General features: G+C 42.9%; 1 protein-coding gene across 2 annotated transcripts in view; it reads left to right on the top strand.

Annotated features, from left to right (window-relative positions):
* The window catches only part of lad1 (ladinin), a 61,402-nt gene extending 44,539 nt beyond the window's left edge, over nt 1-16,863 (top strand). For both annotated transcript variants that reach the window (XM_036989158.1, XM_036989159.1), the window contains exons 10-12: nt 2,866-2,932; nt 15,540-15,764; nt 16,391-16,863. In XM_036989158.1, coding sequence (XP_036845053.1) covers nt 2,866-2,932; nt 15,540-15,764; nt 16,391-16,492 — 394 coding nt within the window. In that variant the 3' untranslated portion in view covers nt 16,493-16,863. The remainder of the gene's footprint in view (nt 1-2,865; nt 2,933-15,539; nt 15,765-16,390) is intronic.
* Nucleotides 16,864-19,152: the final 2,289 nt, after the last annotated feature.

Genomic DNA, 19,152 nt, shown 5'->3' with positions numbered 1-19,152 from the left:
CTAACCCCTAACCCTAATCCCTAACCCTTACCCTAAAATGTAACCCTTATCTCTAACCCTTACCCGTACCCTAAAATGTAACCCTTAGCCCTAACCCGTAACCCTAACCCTTACCCTAAAATGTAACCCTTATCTCTAACTCTAACCCCTAACCCTAAAATGTAACCCTTATCTCTAACCCTAACCCTTACCCTAAAATCGAACCCTTATCTCTAACCCTAACCCCTAACCCTAATCCCTAACCCTTACCCTAAAATGTAACCCTTATCTCTAACCCTAACCCCTAACCCTTACCCTTACCCTAAAATGTGACCCTTAGCCCTAACCTGTAACCCTAACCCTTACCCTAAAATGTAACCCTTATCTCTAACCCTAACCCTTACCCTAAAATCGAACCCTTATCTCTAACCCTAACCCCTAACCCTAATCCCTAACCCTTACCCTAAAATGTAACCCTTATCTCTAATCCTAACCCCTAACCCTTACCCTTACCCTAAAATGTAACCCTAACCCTTACCCTTACCCTAAAATGTAACCCTTATCTCTAACCCTAACCCTTACCCTAAAATGTAACCATTATCCCTGACCCGTAACCCTAACCCTTACCCTTATCCTAAAATGTAACCCTAACCCTTACCCTTATCCTAAAATGTAACCCTAACCCCTAACCCTAACCCCTAACACTAACCCCTAACCTTACCCATACCCTAAAAAATAACCATTATCTCTAACCCTTACCCATAACCTAAAATGTAACCCTTATCTCTAACCCTAACCCCTAACCCTTACCCTAAAATGTAACCCTTATCTCTAACCATAACCCTAAAATGTAACCCTTATCTCTAACCCTAACCCTAAAATGTAACCCTAATCTCTAACCCTAACACTTACCCTTACCCTAAAATGTAACCCTTATCTCTAACCCTAACCCCTAACCCTTACCCTTACCCTAAAATGTAACCCTTATCTCTATCCCTAACCCTTACCCTTACCCTAAAATAGAACCCTTATCTCTAACCCTAACCCCTTACCCTAATCCTTACCCTTACCCTAAAATGTAACCATTTTCTCTAACTCTAACCCCTAAACCCTAACCCTTACCCTTACCCTAAAATGTAACCTTTATCTCTAACCCTAACCCCTAACCCTACCCCTTAAATGGAACCCGTATCTCTAACCCTAACCCTAACCCTTACCCTAAAATGTAACCCTTATCTCTAACCCCTAACCCTAACCCTAAAATGTAACCCTTATCTCTAACCCTAACCCCTAACTCTAACCCTAAAATGTAATCCTTATCTTTAACACTAACCCTAACCCTAACCTTTAGCCTAAAATGTAACCCTTATCTCTAACCCTAACCCTAACCCTAACCCTTACCCTAAAATGTAACCCATATCTCTAACCCTTACCCTTACCCTAAAATGTAACCCTTATCTCGAACCCTAACCCCTTACCCTTAAATGTAACCCTTATCTCTAGCCCTAACCCCTAACCCTTACCCTTACCCTAAAATGTAACCCTTATCTCTAACCCTAACCCTAAAATGTAACCCTTATCTCTAACCCTAACCCTTACTCTTACCCTAAAATGTAACCTTTATGTCTAACCCTTACCCTAAAATGTAACCCTAATCTCTAACCCTTACCCTTTCCCTAAAATGTAACCCTTAGCCCTAACCCGTAACCCTAAGCCTTACCCTTACCCTAAAATGTAATCCTTATCTCTAACACTAACCCCTAACCCTAACCCCGAAATGTAACCCTTATCTCTAACCCTTAACCTTACCATAAAATGTAACCGTTATCTCTACCCCTAACCCTAACCCGTACCCTTACCCTAAAATGTAACCCTTACCCTTAGCCTAAAATGTAACCCTTATCCCTGACCCGTAACCCTAACCCTTACCCTTATCCTAAAATGTAACCCTAACCCTTACCCTTATCCTAAAATGTAACCCAACCCCTAACCCTAACCCTTACCCTTACCCTAAAATGTAACCCTTATATCTAACCCTAACCCCTAACCCTTACCCTTACCCTAAAATGTAACTCTTATCTCTAACCTTAACCCCTAACTCTTACCCTTTCCCTAAAATTTAACCCTAACCCTAACCCTGAAATGTAACCCTTATCTCTAACCCTTAACCTTACCCTAAAATGTAACCGTTATCTCTACCCCTAACCCTAACCCGTACCCTAAAATGTAACCCTTATCTCTAACCCTAACCCTAAAATGTAACCCTTATCTCTAACCCTAACCCTAAAATGTAACCCTTATCTCTAACCCTAACCCCTAAACCTTACCCTTACCCTAAAATGTAACTCTTATCTCTAACCTTAACCCCTAACTCTTACCCTTTCCCTAAAATTTAACCCTAACCCTAACCCTGAAATGTAACCCTTATCTCTAACCCTTAACCTTACCCTAAAATGTAACCGTTATCTCTACCCCTAACCCTAACCCGTACCCTAAAATGTAACCCTTATCTCTAACCCTTACCCTTAGCCTAAAATGTAACCCTTATCCCTGACCCGTAACCCTAACCCTTACCCTTATCCTAAAATGTAACCCTAACCCTTACCCTTACCCTAAAATGTAACCCTCATCTCTAACCCTAACCCTAAATGTAACCCTCATCACTAATCTCTAACCCTTAATCCTAACCCTAACCCTAAAATGTAACCCTAATCTCTAATCTCTAACCCTAACCCTTAACCCTAAAATGTAACCCTAATCTCTAACCCTAAAATATAACCCTAATCTCTAACCCTTAACCCTAACCCTAAAATGTAACCCTAATCTCTAATCTCTAACCCTTAACCCATAACCCTAATCCATAATCATAACCCTGTCCACATTTAGTTCCAAACAGAGGGTGTCTTCCCGTTCCATCCAGGAGAAGATGGAGAGACTGGCCCATGCAGCTCAGGTAGAACATCACATTACATTATACATAACATCACACATAACATTATACATTACATTATACATAACAGTATACATAACATCACACAACATTATACATAACATCACACATAACATTATACATAACATCACACATAACATTATACATAACATTACACATAACATCACACATCACACAACACATCACATAGCATTACACATCACATAACATCACATAACATTATACACAACATTACACAACATTACACATAACATCACATAACATCACGTAACATTATACATGACATTATACATTACATCACACAACATCACATAACATTACACATAACATCACATAACATCACATAACATTATACATGACATTATACATAACATTACACATAACATTACACATAACATCACACATAACATCACACAACATCACATCACATAACATTATACATTACATCACACAACATCACATAACATTACACATAACATCACATAACATCATACATAACATTATACACAACATTACACAACATTACACATAACATTATACATAACATTATACATAACATTACACATAACATTACACAACATTATACATAACATCACATAACATTACACATAACATTACATATAACATCACACATAACATCACATAACATCACGTAACATTATACATGACATTATACATAACATTATACATTACATCACACAACATCACACAACATTACACATAACATCACATAACATCACATAACATTATACATGACATTATACATAACATTACACATAACATTACACATAACATCACACATAACATCACACAACATCACATCACATAACATTATACATTACATCACACAACATCACATAACATTACACATAACATCACATAACATCACATAACATCATACATAACATTATACACAACATTACACAACATTACACATAACATTATACATAACATTACACATAACATTACACAACATTATACATAACATCACATAACATTACACATAACATTACATATAACATCACACATAACATCACACATAACATCACACAACATCACATAACATTACACATCACATAACATCACACATCACATAACATTATACATAACATCATACATAACATTATACACAACATTACACAACATTACACATAACATTACACATAACATCACATTACATCACATAACATCACACATAACATTATACACAACATTATACGTAACATTATACATAACATCACATTACATCACATCACATTATACATAACATCACACATAACATTATACATAGCATTATACATAACATTACACATAACATTACACATAATATTATACATAACATTATACATCACATTATACAACATTATACATAACATTACACATAACATTACACATAATATTATACATAACATTATACATCACATTATACAACATTATACATAACATTACACATAACATTACACATAATATTATACATAACATTATACATAACATTATACAACATTATACATAACATTACACATAACATTATACATAACATTATACATAACATTACACAACATTATACATAACATTACACATAACATTACACATAACATTATACATAACATTATACATAACATTATACATAACATTACACAACATTATACATAACATTACACAACATTATACATAACATTACACATAACATCACATTACATCACATAACATCACACATAACATTATAGATAACATTATACATTATACATAACATTACACAACATTATACAACATTGTACATAACATTATACATCACATAACATTACACATAACATTACACATAACATTATACTTAACATTACATAACATTACACATAACATCACACATAACATTATAGATAACATTATACATAACATCACATATAACGTCATATATGTGACCGACCCGCTCAAATCGGTCATATGTATAAAAATGTGAAATGGTGTTTTTTACATTGGATAAAAGTAGAGACTCAGAGCTACAAAATGGTATATCATATATTACATTTGAGGAACATTGGGAAAGTCATTTTCCTTTGAAAGTTGATGAACTTGTAAAACTCACTTTCGAGAAAATGGCCTTTGGATGTTTTTGTACTAATATTGGAGAGCTCTTCTTTGTGTCCACCCATTCAGCATTGTTCACACCCTCTTAAGCTCTAGCCCCACCCATCTCTTTAAGCGTAGATCCAAGTGTACTTTTTTAAATGTATTTTTAATTTGATTTATTTCACCTTTATTTAACCAGGTAGGCCAGTTGAGAACAAGTTCTCATTTACAACTGCGACCTGATCAAGATAAAGCAAGGCAGTGCGACACAGAGCTAGTTACACATTAAATAAACAAACGTACAGTCAATAATACAATAGAAAAAATCTATACACAGTGTGTGCAAATGAGGCAATAAATACGCCGTAGTGGCGAAGTAATTACAATTGAGTGATAGATGTGCAGAAGATGAATATGCAAGTAGAAATACTGGGGTGCAAAGGAGAAAATAAATAAATAACAGTATGGGGATGAGGTAGTTGAATGGGCTATTTACAGATGTGCAATGATCTGTGAGCTGCTCTGACAGCTGATGCTTAAAGTTTGTGAGGGAGATAGGAGTCTCCAGCTTCAGTGATTTTTGCAATTCGTTCCAGTCATTGGCAGCAGAGAACTGGAAGGAAAGGCGGCCAAAGGAGAAATTGGCTTTGGGGGTGACCAGTGAAATATACCTGTTGTTGAGCTGAGATAAAGCTGGGCTTTACCTAGCAAAGACTTATAGATGACCTGGAGCCAGTGGGTCTGGCGACGAATATGTAGCGAGGGCCAGCTGACAAGAGCATACAGGTCCCAGTGGTGGGTGGTATATGGGGCTTTGGTGACAAAACGGATGGCACTGTGATAGACTGCATCCAGTTTGCTGAGTAGAGTGTTGGAGGCTATTTTGTAAATTACATAGCCGAAGTCGAGGATTGGTGGGATGGTCAGTTTTACAAGGGTATGTTTGGCAGCGTGAGTGAAGGAGGCTTTGTTGTGAAATAGAATGCCGATTCTAGATTTAATTTTGGATTGGGGATGTTTAATATGAGTCTGGAAAGAGAGTTTATAGTCTAGCCAGAGACCTAGGTATTTAGCCCATCTGTACATAGCCCATCCAACTACCTCATCCCCATTGTAAGGGTTTTCCTGTGGTGAAGGGGAGGCGGACCAAAATGCAGCGTGCTGGTTATTCATGTTCTTCAATAAAGGAACTATACATGAAATAACTAACAAAACAATAAATGTGCAAAAACCTAAACAGTCCTATCTGGTGCAAACACAGAGACAGGAACAATCACCCACAAACACACAGTGAAACCCAGGCTACCTAAGTATGATTCTCAATCAGAGACAACTAATGACACCTGCCTCTGATTGAGAACCATACTAGGCCGAAACAGAAATCCCCAAATCATAGAAAATCAAACAGACTGCCCACCCAACTCACGCCCTGACCATACTAAATAAATACAAACAAAGGAAATAAAGGTCAGAACGTGACAGTTACCAGTGAAACCCAGGCTACCTAAGTATGATTCTCAATCAGAGACAACTAATGACACCTGCCTCTGATTGAGAACCATACTAGGCCGAAACATAGAAATCCCCAAATCATAGAAAATCAAACATAGACTGCCCACCCAACTCACACCCTGACCATACTAAATAAATACAAAACAAAGGAAATAAAGGTCAGAACGTGACTCCCATCCTATTATTTATCTTGCTCCTTTGCACCCCAGTATCTCTACTTGCATACTCATCCTCTGCACATCTATCACTCCAGTGTTTAATTGCTATATTGTAATTATTTCGCCATTACGGCCTGTTTATTTCCTTTCCTCCCTTATCCTTCCTCATTTGCAAACACTGTATATATAGACCTTTTCTATTGTATTATTGACTGTATGTTTATTCCATGTGTAACTCTGTGTTGTTTCTGTCTCACTGCTTTGCTTTATATTGGCCAGGTCGCAGTTGTAAATGAGAACTTGTTCTCAACTGGCCTACCTGGTTAAATAAAGGGGAAATAAAATGTTAAAAAGTTGTGGGTGTGTCCAGGCTTGGCCCTCACTGGCCAGTGAGGATGTGCTCCAAGGTGAAACATGATGGTTGCTTCAAGTTGTGCATTTACAGTCTTGTATGTATTGCCTTGGAATCAACTCCAAATCCAATGTTAGTCCATTATAGTTTGTTAATTGGCTTACAGAAACAACATGTAGATCTATCTTTCCTTAATATGTTGACTTGAACCTGTTTTCAGTCCACATTGTTCTATGTAATCATGTCTTCAATGTGGAAATATATACATAGAATGTGCACTGATATAGAGGCTAGGCCCACTGTAAATTGCATTATGGCTCAGCATGGACATGCTAAATGTTGTCAATAAGCAAAAAGAGAGCGAGTAATTCGAATCAAATTCTTAACCAAACTAAACAACTAGTTTTAAACACACTTACAGGCACCATCATTTCTCCGCCTGGCTTTATAATATTAAAACAACTATGAAGGGTTTTACGCACATCCAAACTTGTCACCATAGCTGAACATAGAGAGGGTTTTATGCTTGTCCAAAACAGGACCTGCATGGCTAAAATAATGTGGGCCTGCCTACAATGCATAGATAAAAAGGGAATATCAAATCACTTTTATATTTGAATTTTGATGAAGATTTATTTATATTTGTCTCAGGAGACAAACCCTTTATCAACAGTCTTGACTACTTCGCAATTGCTTTGGGCAGACAAAAAGGACTTCATTGAGAAGACGGGAGTCTATGCTTGGGTTTAAATCAAAATGGTAAAAAACATGATTAAAAAAAAATAAATCTAAATACGAAGTATACATGCGCCAAAAGCACATTAGTCTACTCTTGTTCCATCTTCATATGGGCATTGTGCATCACAGCTGGAGTCTACTCTTGTTCCATCTTCATATGGGCAGTGTGCATCACAGCTGGAGTCTACTCTTGTTCCATCTTCATATGGGCAGTGTGCATCACAGCTGGAGTCTACTCTTGTTCCATCTTCATATGGGCAGTGTGTATCACAGCTGGAGTCTACTCTTGTTCCATCTTCATATGGGCAGTGTGTATCACAGCTGGAGTCTACTCTTGTTCCATCTTCATATGGGCAGTGTGTATCACAGCTGGAGTCTACTCTTGTTCCATCTTCATATGGGCATTGTGCATCACAGCTGGATAGGATGTTTTAATTTATTTTCTAATTGTTTTAATTTAACCTTTATTTAACTAGGCAACTCAGTTAAGAACAAATTCTCATTTACAATGACCACCTACCCTGGCCAAACCCGGACGACGCTGGGCCAATTGTGCGCCCTATGGGACTCCCAATCACGGTCGGCTGTGATTCTGCCTGGATTCGTTTCCGCTGTCAAAATGTATGACATAGCCAACTGTTGCCACTAGAACCAGCTTTTGGTTGGTTTTAAAAAGCCCTGTAAGCGCTGCCTGAAATTAGCACTTTGGATCAAGTTTTTAAGGACACATCTCAAATATTTCCACCCCTCCCATCTGAGCGCAGGTCAAGCTGATATAAGACAGGCATATTGCTGAACCTGGGCTGGAAAATGCCAGTGCGAATGTATTTACATGCCCAAATTGCAAACTAAAGTGCGTTTGACAATATCACCGGAAACACCAGCCGAAAATAGAGCCCTATGTCTGATATTTGTCTCAAATGTTGTTACTCCTGATGCTGTCTTGGTTGGACCAGGTCTCTCTTGAAAAATAGATTTTATCTCAATAACACTAACCTGGATAAATAAATAATACATTTTTTAATTAAAATAAAAACGGTCTCTAACCATAACCCTCTCTGTCTCTAACCGTCTCTGTCTTACCCTAACCCTCTCTGTCTTACCCTAACCCTCTCTGTCTTACCCTAACCCTTTCTGTCTAACCCTCTCTGTCTCTAACCCTCTCTGTCTTACCCTAACCCTCTCTGTCTTACCCTAACCCTCTCTGTCTCTAACCCTCTCTGACTCTAACCCTCTCTGTCTTACCCTAACCCTCTCTGTCTCTAACCCTCTCTGTCTTACCCTAACCCTAACCCTCTCTGTCTCACCCTAACCCTCTCTGTCTTACCCTAACCCTCTATGTCTCTTACCCTCTCTGTCTCTAACCCTCTCTGTCTCTAACCCTCTCTGTCTCTAACCCTCTCTGTCTTACCCGAACCCTCTCTGTCTTACCCTAACCCTCTCTGTCTTAACCTAACCCTCTCTGTCTTACCCTAACCCTCTCTGTCTAACCCTCTCTGTCTCTAACCCTCTCTGTCTCTAACCCTCTCTGTCTCTAACCCTCTCTGTCTCTAACCCGCTCTGTCTAAAACCCTCTCTGTCTAAAACCAGGTCTCTCTTGAAAAATAGATTTTATGTCAATAACACTAACCTGGATAAATAAATCATACATTTTTTTAATTAAAATAAAAACGGTCTCTAACCCTAACCCTCTCTGTCTTACCCTAACCCTCTCTGTCTCTAACCCTCTCTGTCTCTAACCCTCTCTGTCTTACCCTAACCCTCTCTGTCTCTAACCCTCTCTGTCTTACCCTAACCCTCTCTGTCTCTAACCCTCTCTGTCTCTAACCCTCTCTGTCTTACCCTAACCCTCTCTGTCTCTAACCCTCTCTGTCTTACCCTAACCCTCTCTGACTCTAACCCTCTCTGTCTTACCCTAACCCTCTCTGTCTCTAACCCTCTCTGTCTCTAACCCTCTCTGACTCTAACCCTCTCTGTCTTACCCTAACCCTCTCTGTCTCTAACCCTTTCTGTCTTACCCTAACCCTAACCCTCTCTGTCTCTAACCCTCTCTGTCTCTAACCCTCTCTGTCTCACCCTAACCCTTTCTGTCTTACCCTAACCCTCTCTGTCTCTAACCCTCTCTGTCTCTAACCCTCTCTGTCTTACCCTAACCTTCTCTGTCTCTAACCCTCTCTGTCTTACCCTAACCCTCTCTGTCTCTAACCCTCTCTGTCTCTAACCCTCTCTGTCTTACCCTAACCCTCTCTGTCTCTAACCCTCTCTGTCTTAGCCTAACCCTCTCTGACTCTAACCCTCTCTGTCTTACCCTAACCCTCTCTGTCTCTAACCCTCTCTGACTCTAACCCTCTCTGTCTTACCCTAACCCTCTCTGTCTCTAACCCTCTCTGTCTCTAACCCTCTCTGTCTTACCCTAACCCTAACCCTCTCTGTCTCTAACCCTCTCTGTCTCTAACCCTCTCTGTCTCACCCTAACCCTCTCTGTCTTACCCTAACCCTCTCTGTCTCTAACCCTCTCTGTCTCTAACCCTCTCTGTCTCTAACCCTCTCTGTCTTACCCTAACCCTCTCTGTCTTACCCTAACCCTCAATGTCTAACCCTCTCTGTTTAACCCTCTCTGTCTCTAACCCTCTCTGTCTCTAACCCTCTCTGTCTCTAACCCTCTCTGTCTCTAACCCGCTCTGTCTAAAACCCTCTCTGTCTAAAACCCTCTCTGTCTCTAACCCTCTCTGTCTCTAACCCTCTCTGACTCTAACCCTCTCTGTCTTACCCTAACCCTCTCTGTCTCTAACCCTCTCTGTCTCTAACCCTCTCTGGCTTACCCTAACCCTCTTTGTCTCTAACCCTCTATGTCTCTAACCCTCTCTGACTCTAACCCTCTCTGTCTTACCCTAACCCTCTCTGTCTCTAACCCTCTCTGTCTCTAACCCTCTCTGTCTTACCCTAACCCTAACCCTCTCTGTCTTACCCTAACCCTCTCTGTCTCTAACCCTCTTTGTCTCTAACCCTCTCTGTCTTACCCTAACCCTCTCTGTCTCTAACCCTCTCTGTCTCTAACCCTCTCTATCTCTAACCCTCTCTGACTCTAACCCTCTGTGTCTTACCCTAACCCTCTCTGTCTCTAACCCTCTCTGTCTTACCCTAACCCTCTCTGTCTCTAACCCTCTCTGTCTTACCCTAACCCTCTCTGACTCTAACCCTCTCTGTCTTACCCTAACCCTCTCTGCCTCTAACCCTCTCTGTCTCTAACCCTCTCTGACTCTAACCCTCTCTGTCTTACCCTAACCCTCTCTGGCTTACCCTAACCCTCTCTGTCTCTAACCCTCTCTGTCTCTAACCCTCTCTGACTCTAACCCTCTCTGTCTTACCCTAACCCTCTCTGTCTCTAACCCTCTCTGTCTCTAACCCTCTCTGTCTCTAACCCTCTCTGTCTCTAACCCTCTCTATCTTACCCTAACCCTCTCTGTCTCTAACCCTCTCTGTCTTACCCTAACCCTCTCTGTCTCTAACCCTCTCTGTCTCTAACCCTCTCTGTCTTACCCTAACCCTCTCTGTCTCTAACCCTCTCTGTCTTAGCCTAACCCTCTCTGACTCTAACCCTCTCTGTCTTACCCTAACCCTCTCTGTCTTACCCTAACCCTCTCTGTCTCTAACCTTCTCTGTCTCTAACCCTCTCTGGCTTACCCTAACCCTCTCTGTCTCTAACCCTCTCTGACTCTAACCCTCTCTGTCTTACCCTAACCCTCTCTGTCTCTAACCCTCTCTGTCTCTAACCCTCTCTGTCTTACCCTAACCCTAACCCTCTCTGTCTCTAACCCTCTCTGTCTCACCCTAACCCTCTCTGTCTTACCCTAACCCTCTCTGTCTCTAACCCTCTCTGTCTCTTACCCTCTCTGTCTCTAACCCTCTCTGTCTCACCCTAACCCTCTCTGTCTCTAACCCTCTCTGTCTCTAACCCTCTCTGTCTTACCCTAACCCTCTCTGTCTTACCCTAACCCTCTCTGTCTCTAACCCTCTCTGTCTCTAACCCTCTCTGTCTTACCCTAACCCTCTCTGTCTTACCCTAACCCTCTCTGTCTCTAACCCTCTCTGACTCTAACCCTCTCTGTCTTACCCTAACCCTCTCTGTCTCTAACCCTCTCTGTCTTACCCTAACCCTAACCCTCTCTGTCTCACCCTAACCCTCTCTGTCTTACCCTAACCCTCTATGTCTCTTACCCTCTCTGTCTCTAACCCTCTCTGTCTCTAACCCTCTCTGTCTTACCCGAACCCTCTCTGTCTTACCCTAACCCTCTCTGTCTTAACCTAACCCTCTCTGTCTTACCCTAACCCTCTCTGTCTAACCCTCTCTGTCTCTAACCCTCTCTGTCTCTAACCCTCTCTGTCTCTAACCCTCTCTGTCTCTAACCCGCTCTGTCTAAAACCCTCTCTGTCTAAAACCAGGTCTCTCTTGAAAAATAGATTTTATGTCAATAACACTAACCTGGATAAATAAATCATACATTTTTTTAATTAAAATAAAAACGGTCTCTAACCCTAACCCTCTCTGTCTTACCCTAACCCTCTCTGTCTCTAACCCTCTCTGTCTCTAACCCTCTCTGTCTTACCCTAACCCTCTCTGTCTCTAACCCTCTCTGTCTTACCCTAACCCTCTCTGTCTCTAACCCTCTCTGTCTCTAACCCTCTCTGTCTTACCCTAACCCTCTCTGTCTCTAACCCTCTCTGTCTTACCCTAACCCTCTCTTACTCTAACCCTCTCTGTCTTACCCTAACCCTCTCTGTCTCTAACCCTCTCTGTCTCTAACCCTCTCTGACTCTAACCCTCTCTGTCTTACCCTAACCCTCTCTGTCTCTAACCCTCTCTGTCTCTAACCCTTTCTGTCTTACCCTAACCCTAACCCTCTCTGTCTCTAACCCTCTCTGTCTCTAACCCTCTCTGTCTCACCCTAACCCTTTCTGTCTTACCCTAACCCTCTCTGTCTCTAACCCTCTCTGTCTCTAACCCTCTCTGTCTTACCCTAACCCTCTCTGTCTCTAACCCTCTCTGTCTTACCCTAACCCTCTCTGTCTCTAACCCTCTCTGTCTCTAACCCTCTCTGTCTTACCCTAACCCTCTCTGTCTCTAACCCTCTCTGTCTTAGCCTAACCCTCTCTGACTCTAACCCTCTCTGTCTTACCCTAACCCTCTCTGTCTTACCCTAACCCTCTCTGTCTCTAACCCTCTCTGTCTCTAACCCTCTCTGTCTCTAACCCTCTCTGGCTTACCCTAACCCTCTCTGTCTCTAACCCTCTCTGTCTCTAACCCTCTCTGTCTTACCCTAACCCTCTCTGTCTCTAACCCTCTCTGTCTTACCCTAACCCTCTCTTACTCTAACCCTCTCTGTCTTACCCTAACCCTCTCTGTCTCTAACCCTCTCTGTCTCTAACCCTCTCTGACTCTAACCCTCTCTGTCTTACCCTAACCCTCTCTGTCTCTAACCCTCTCTGTCTCTAACCCTTTCTGTCTTACCCTAACCCTAACCCTCTCTGTCTCTAACCCTCTCTGTCTCTAACCCTCTCTGTCTCACCCTAACCCTTTCTGTCTTACCCTAACCCTCTCTGTCTCTAACCCTCTCTGTCTCTAACCCTCTCTGTCTTACCCTAACCCTCTCTGTCTCTAACCCTCTCTGTCTTACCCTAACCCTCTCTGTCTCTAACCCTCTCTGTCTCTAACCCTCTCTGTCTTACCCTAACCCTCTCTGTCTCTAACCCTCTCTGTCTTAGCCTAACCCTCTCTGACTCTAACCCTCTCTGTCTTACCCTAACCCTCTCTGTCTTACCCTAACCCTCTCTGTCTCTAACCCTCTCTGTCTCTAACCCTCTCTGTCTCTAACCCTCTCTGGCTTACCCTAACCCTCTCTGTCTCTAACCCTCTCTGACTCTAACCCTCTCTGTCTTACCCTAACCCTCTCTGTCTCTAACCCTCTCTGTCTCTAACCCTCTCTGTCTCACCCTAACCCTCTCTGTCTTACCCTAACCCTCTCTGTCTCTAACCCTCTCTGTCTCTAACCCTCTCTGTCTCTAACCCTCTCTGTCTTACCCTAACCCTCTCTGTCTTACCCTAACCCTCAATGTCTAACCCTCTCTGTTTAACCCTCTCTGTCTCTAACCCTCTCTGTCTCTAACCCTCTCTGTCTTACCCTAACCCTCTCTGTCTCTAACCCTCTCTGTCTTACCCTAACCCTCTCTGTCTCTAACCCTCTCTGTCTTACCCTAACCCTCTCTGTCTCTAACCCTCTCTGTCTTACCCTAACCCTCTCTTACTCTAACCCTCTCTGTCTTACCCTAACCCTCTCTGTCTCTAACCCTCTCTGTCTCTAACCCTCTCTGACTCTAACCCTCTCTGTCTTACCCTAACCCTCTCTGTCTCTAACCCTCTCTGTCTCTAACCCTTTCTGTCTTACCCATCCCTAACCCTCTCTGTCTCTAACCCTCTCTGTCTCTAACCCTCTCTGTCTCACCCTAACCCTTTCTGTCTTACCCTAACCCTCTCTGTCTCTAACCCTCTCTGTCTCTAACCCTCTCTGTCTTACCCTAACCCTCTCTGTCTCTAACCCTCTCTGTCTTACCCTAACCCTCTCTGTCTCTAACCCTCTCTGTCTCTAACCCTCTCTGTCTTACCCTAACCCTCTCTGTCTCTAACCCTCTCTGTCTTAGCCTAACCCTCTCTGACTCTAACCCTCTCTGTCTTACCCTAACCCTCTCTGTCTTACCCTAACCCTCTCTGTCTCTAACCCTCTCTGTCTCTAACCCTCTCTGTCTCTAACCCTCTCTGGCTTACCCTAACCCTCTCTGTCTCTAACCCTCTCTGACTCTAACCCTCTCTGTCTTACCCTAACCCTCTCTGTCTCTAACCCTCTCTGTCTCTAACCCTCTCTGTCTTACCCTAACCCTAACCCTCTCTGTCTCTAACCCTCTCTGTCTCTAACCCTCTCTGTCTCACCCTAACCCTCTCTGTCTTACCCTAACCCTCTCTGTCTCTAACCCTCTCTGTCTCTAACCCTCTCTGTCTTACCCTAACCCTAACCCTCTCTGTCTCTAACCCTCTCTGTCTCTAACCCTCTCTGTCTCTAACCCTCTCTGTCTCTAACCCTCTCTGTCTCTAACCCTCTCTGTCTTACCCTAACCCTCTCTGTCTTACCCTAACCCTCAATGTCTAACCCTCTCTGTTTAACCCTCTCTGTCTCTAACCCTCTCTGTCTCTAACCCTCTCTGTCTTACCCTAACCCTAACCCTCTCTGTCTCTAACCCTCTCTGTCTCTAACCCTCTCTGTCTCTAACCCTCTCTGTCTCTAACCCTCTCTGTCTCTAACCCTCTCTGTCTTACCCTAACCCTCTCTGTCTTACCCTAACCCTCAATGTCTAACCCTCTCTGTTTAACCCTCTCTGTCTCTAACCCTCTCTGTCTCTAACCCTCTCTGTCTCTAACCCTCTCTGTCTCTAACCCGCTCTGTCTAAAACCCTCTCTGTCTAAAACCCTCTCTGTCTCTAACCCTCTCTGTCTCTAACCCTCTCTGACTCTAACCCTCTCTGTCTTACCCTAACCCTCTCTGTCTCTAACCCTCTCTGTCTAAAACCCTCTCTGTCTAAAACCCTCTCTGTCTCTAACCCTCTCTGTCTCTAACCCTCTCTGTCTAAAACCCTCTCTGTCTAAAACCCTCTCTGTCTCTAACCCTCTCTGTCTCTAACCCTCTCTGTCTCTAACCCTCTCTGTCTCTAACCCTCTCTGTCTCTAATCCTGTAGAAGTCTGAGTCTCTGCGTTCTCCCGACATTGCCCAGAGGACCCTGTTCCTGCTGGATGAGGTTTCGAAGAAGAGATGCCTATTTGAAAAGGATCAGGCAGCTCCCCCTTGCAGCTCTGGGGTTCTCAGACAGGAACCTCGCAGATTCGCGTCTGGAATCTCCGACCGCATCAACCGCTGGGTCAGCAAGACCAACAGACCTGGCAGCTCTGCCCACAAACCCATGGTGAGTACATAGCCCCTCCTACAACTAACTCCACCCACAGACCAAATAGCCCCTCCCACTTATTCACTAGTGTTACTTAAAACCAAACTGGCTCCACCCACAACACTCATGGCCCCTCCCATAACATTACTAGCTCCTCCTACAACCCCACAGTGTGGCAGAACACTCAGACAACCATCGTACCACGTTTCAGGAATTAGGTCAATTCAGGAAGTTAATTAAAGTTGTCATAGAATGTTACCTGCTTTTATGGATGTGATGGATGATGGCACTAAGCCAAAAGTGGTTTAATGATAAAGGTTATTACCAGGTCTAACCTCTAGATCACAGCTTCATCAGTGCAGCACTAGGGAGCCCTGTCTCTGCTCTGACTGTGGATACAGACAGACACACACACGCAGACAGACACACATACTCTGACTGACTGACTGACATGTGAAGCGTGTAAGCTGGTGTCTGCACTTGGCCCAACACAGCTCCATCCTCTATGGTGTCTGCACTTGGCCCAACACAGCTCCATCCTCTATGGTGTCTGCACTTGGCCCAACACAGCTCCATCCTCTAGGATGAATGTGTGCTGAGTGGACAGAATCACAATCTCTCTCTCTCTCTCTCTCTCTCTCTAGGATCTGCATCATGTTAATATCCCCAGTAAGCGGAGTGCGTTTGAGAGTGCAGGGGAGGACAGCTCTCCTAACCCAAACCACCACACCAAGGTCGATAAGTGAAGAAGGACTCAATGTAAACCTTCATTTTACAGTTCAAAAGTACATACAGCCTGAGTTAGGGAGAAACAAAGATGTGGAGGAGGGGAGGAAAGGAGAGGTTAGAGGCAGGTGATTATTTCAACACTTTTAAAGGTGACTGACCCTAACCTGATTCAGGGAATTTTGGGATTGTAATTTTAATAAGGTGAATCTTTCTGTACTGCCATAAAATGACTCTAATAGCTTTTTCAATGCTCTCTTAACCTTAATCTGTCTCAAAACTAACCCTAATCCTACCATATTAAATCCCATACCCCCTAACCCCTAAACATAACTCCTAAGAATGTGTCTAACCTTTAACCCTAAATAAAACATTTTATATCAACACTTTATATCCTCCTGGTCTTTATATTTATTTATTTATTTATTTAACCTTTCATTTAACTAGGCAAGTCAGTAAAGAAAACATTTGTATTTAAAATGATGGCCAACCAAAAAGGCTAAAGGCCTCCTGCTTGGGCTGGGGATTAAAATTGATTAAATAAAAAATAGGACATAACACACAACGCAACAAGAGAGACAACACAGCACTACATAAAGAGAGACCTAAGACAACATAGCATGGCAGCAACACAACATAACACAGCATGGTAGCAACACAACATGACAACAACATGGTAGCAAAACAAAATGGCATCAGCACAACATGGTAGCAGCACAACATGTCAACAACATGGTAGCAAAACAAAATGGCATCAGCACAACATGGTAGCAGCACAAAACAGGGTACAAACATTATTGGGCACAGACAACAGCACAAAGGGCAAGAAGGTAGAGACAACAATACATCACGCAAAGCATCCACAACTGTCAGTAAGAGTGTCCATGATTGAGTCTTTGAGGGAAGAGATTGAGTTTGTCTAGTTTGACTGTTTGTTGCAGCTCGTTCCAGTCTCTAGCTGCAGCGAACTGAAAAGAGGAGCAACCCAGGGATGTGTGTGTTTTGGGGACCTTTAACAGAATGTGACTGGCAGAACGGGTGTTGTATGTGGAGGATGAGGGCTGCAGTAGATATCTCAGATAGGGGGGAGTGAGGCCTAAGAAGGTTTAATAAATAAGCATCAACCAGTGGGTCTTGCGACGGGTATACAGAGATGACCAGTTTACAGAAGAGTATAGAGTGCAGTGATGTGTCCTATAAGGAGCAATGGTGGCAAATCTGATGGCCGAAAGGTAAAGAATATCTAGCCACTCGAGCACCCTAACCTGCCGATCTATAAATTATGTCTCCGTAATCGAGCACGTGTAACGGATGTGAAACGGCTAGCTTAGTTAGCGGTGCGCGCTAAATAGCGTTTCAATCGGTGACGTCACTTGCTCTGAGACCTTGAAGTAGTAGTTTCCCTTGCTCTGCAAGGGCCGTGGCTTTTGTGGAGCGATGAGTAACGATGCTTTGTGGGTGACTGTTGTTGATGTGTGCAGAGGGTCCCTGGTTTGTGCCCGGGTATGGGCGAGGGGATGGTCTAAAGTTATACTGTTACACACGGGTAGGATGGTCATCTGAATCAGGGTTAGTTTGGCAGCTGGGGTGAAAGAGGAGCGATTTACGATAGAGGAAACCAAGTCTAGATTTAACTTTTAGCCTGCAGCTTTAATATGTGCTGAGAGAAGGACAGTGTACCGTCTAGCCATACTCCCAAGTGCTTGTATGAGGTGAGTACCTCAAGCTCTAAACAGTTAGAGGTAGTAATCACACCTTTGGGGAGAGGGGTAATTCTTCTTACCAAACCACATGGCCTTTGTTTTGGAGGTGTTCAGAACAAGGTTAAGGGAAGAGAAAGCTTGTTGGACACTAAGAAAGCTTTGTTGTAGAGCGTTTAACACAAAATCCGGAGAGGGGCCAACTGAGTATAAGACTAGCCTGAGCTAAGTTGATGTAAATTGAGAGGAGTGTGGGGCCTAGGATCGAGCCTTGGGTCACCCTTGGTGACAGGCAGTGGCTGAGACAGCAGATGTTCTGACTTTATACACTGCACTCTTTGAGAGAGGTAGTTAGCAAACCAGGCCAAAGATCCCTCAGAGACACCAATACTCTTTAGCCGGCCCACAATAATGGAATGGTCTAACGTATCAAAATCTGCGGCCAAGTCAATAAAAATAGCAGGACAACATTGTTTAGAATCAAGGGCAATGGTGACATCATTGAGGACCTTTTTAAGGTTGCAGTGACACATCCATAACCTGAGTGGAAACCAGATTGCTTACCAGAGAGAATACTATAGACATCTAGAAAGCCAGTCAGTTGATTATTGACACGTTTTTCCAACACTTTTGATAAACAGGGCAAAATAGAAATTGGCCTTTAACAGTTAACATCAGATTGATCTCCCCCTTTAAATAAAGGACGAACTGTGGCTGCCTTCCAAGCACTGGGAACCTCCCCAGAAAGGAGAGACAGGTTAAAAAGGTCAGAGACAGGCTTGGTGATGATAGGGGCAGCAACCTTAAAGAAGAAAGGGTCTAAACCATCTGACCCAGATGTTGTTTTGGGGTCAAGTTTCAGGAGCTCCTTTAGCCCCCCGGACTCAGTGACCGCCTGCAGGGAGAAACTTTGTAGCAGGGCAAGGGGGAAAAGAGGGAGAAGCATCAGGACTAGTAACGTTAGAAGGGGTGGGAGATGA

Source organism: Oncorhynchus mykiss, chromosome 9, assembly GCF_013265735.2.
Source record: "Oncorhynchus mykiss isolate Arlee chromosome 9, USDA_OmykA_1.1, whole genome shotgun sequence".
Lineage (NCBI taxonomy): Eukaryota > Metazoa > Chordata > Actinopteri > Salmoniformes > Salmonidae > Oncorhynchus > Oncorhynchus mykiss.
Note: the sequence above shows the minus strand (reverse complement) of the source record. Positions and strands in the feature narration are given on the sequence as shown.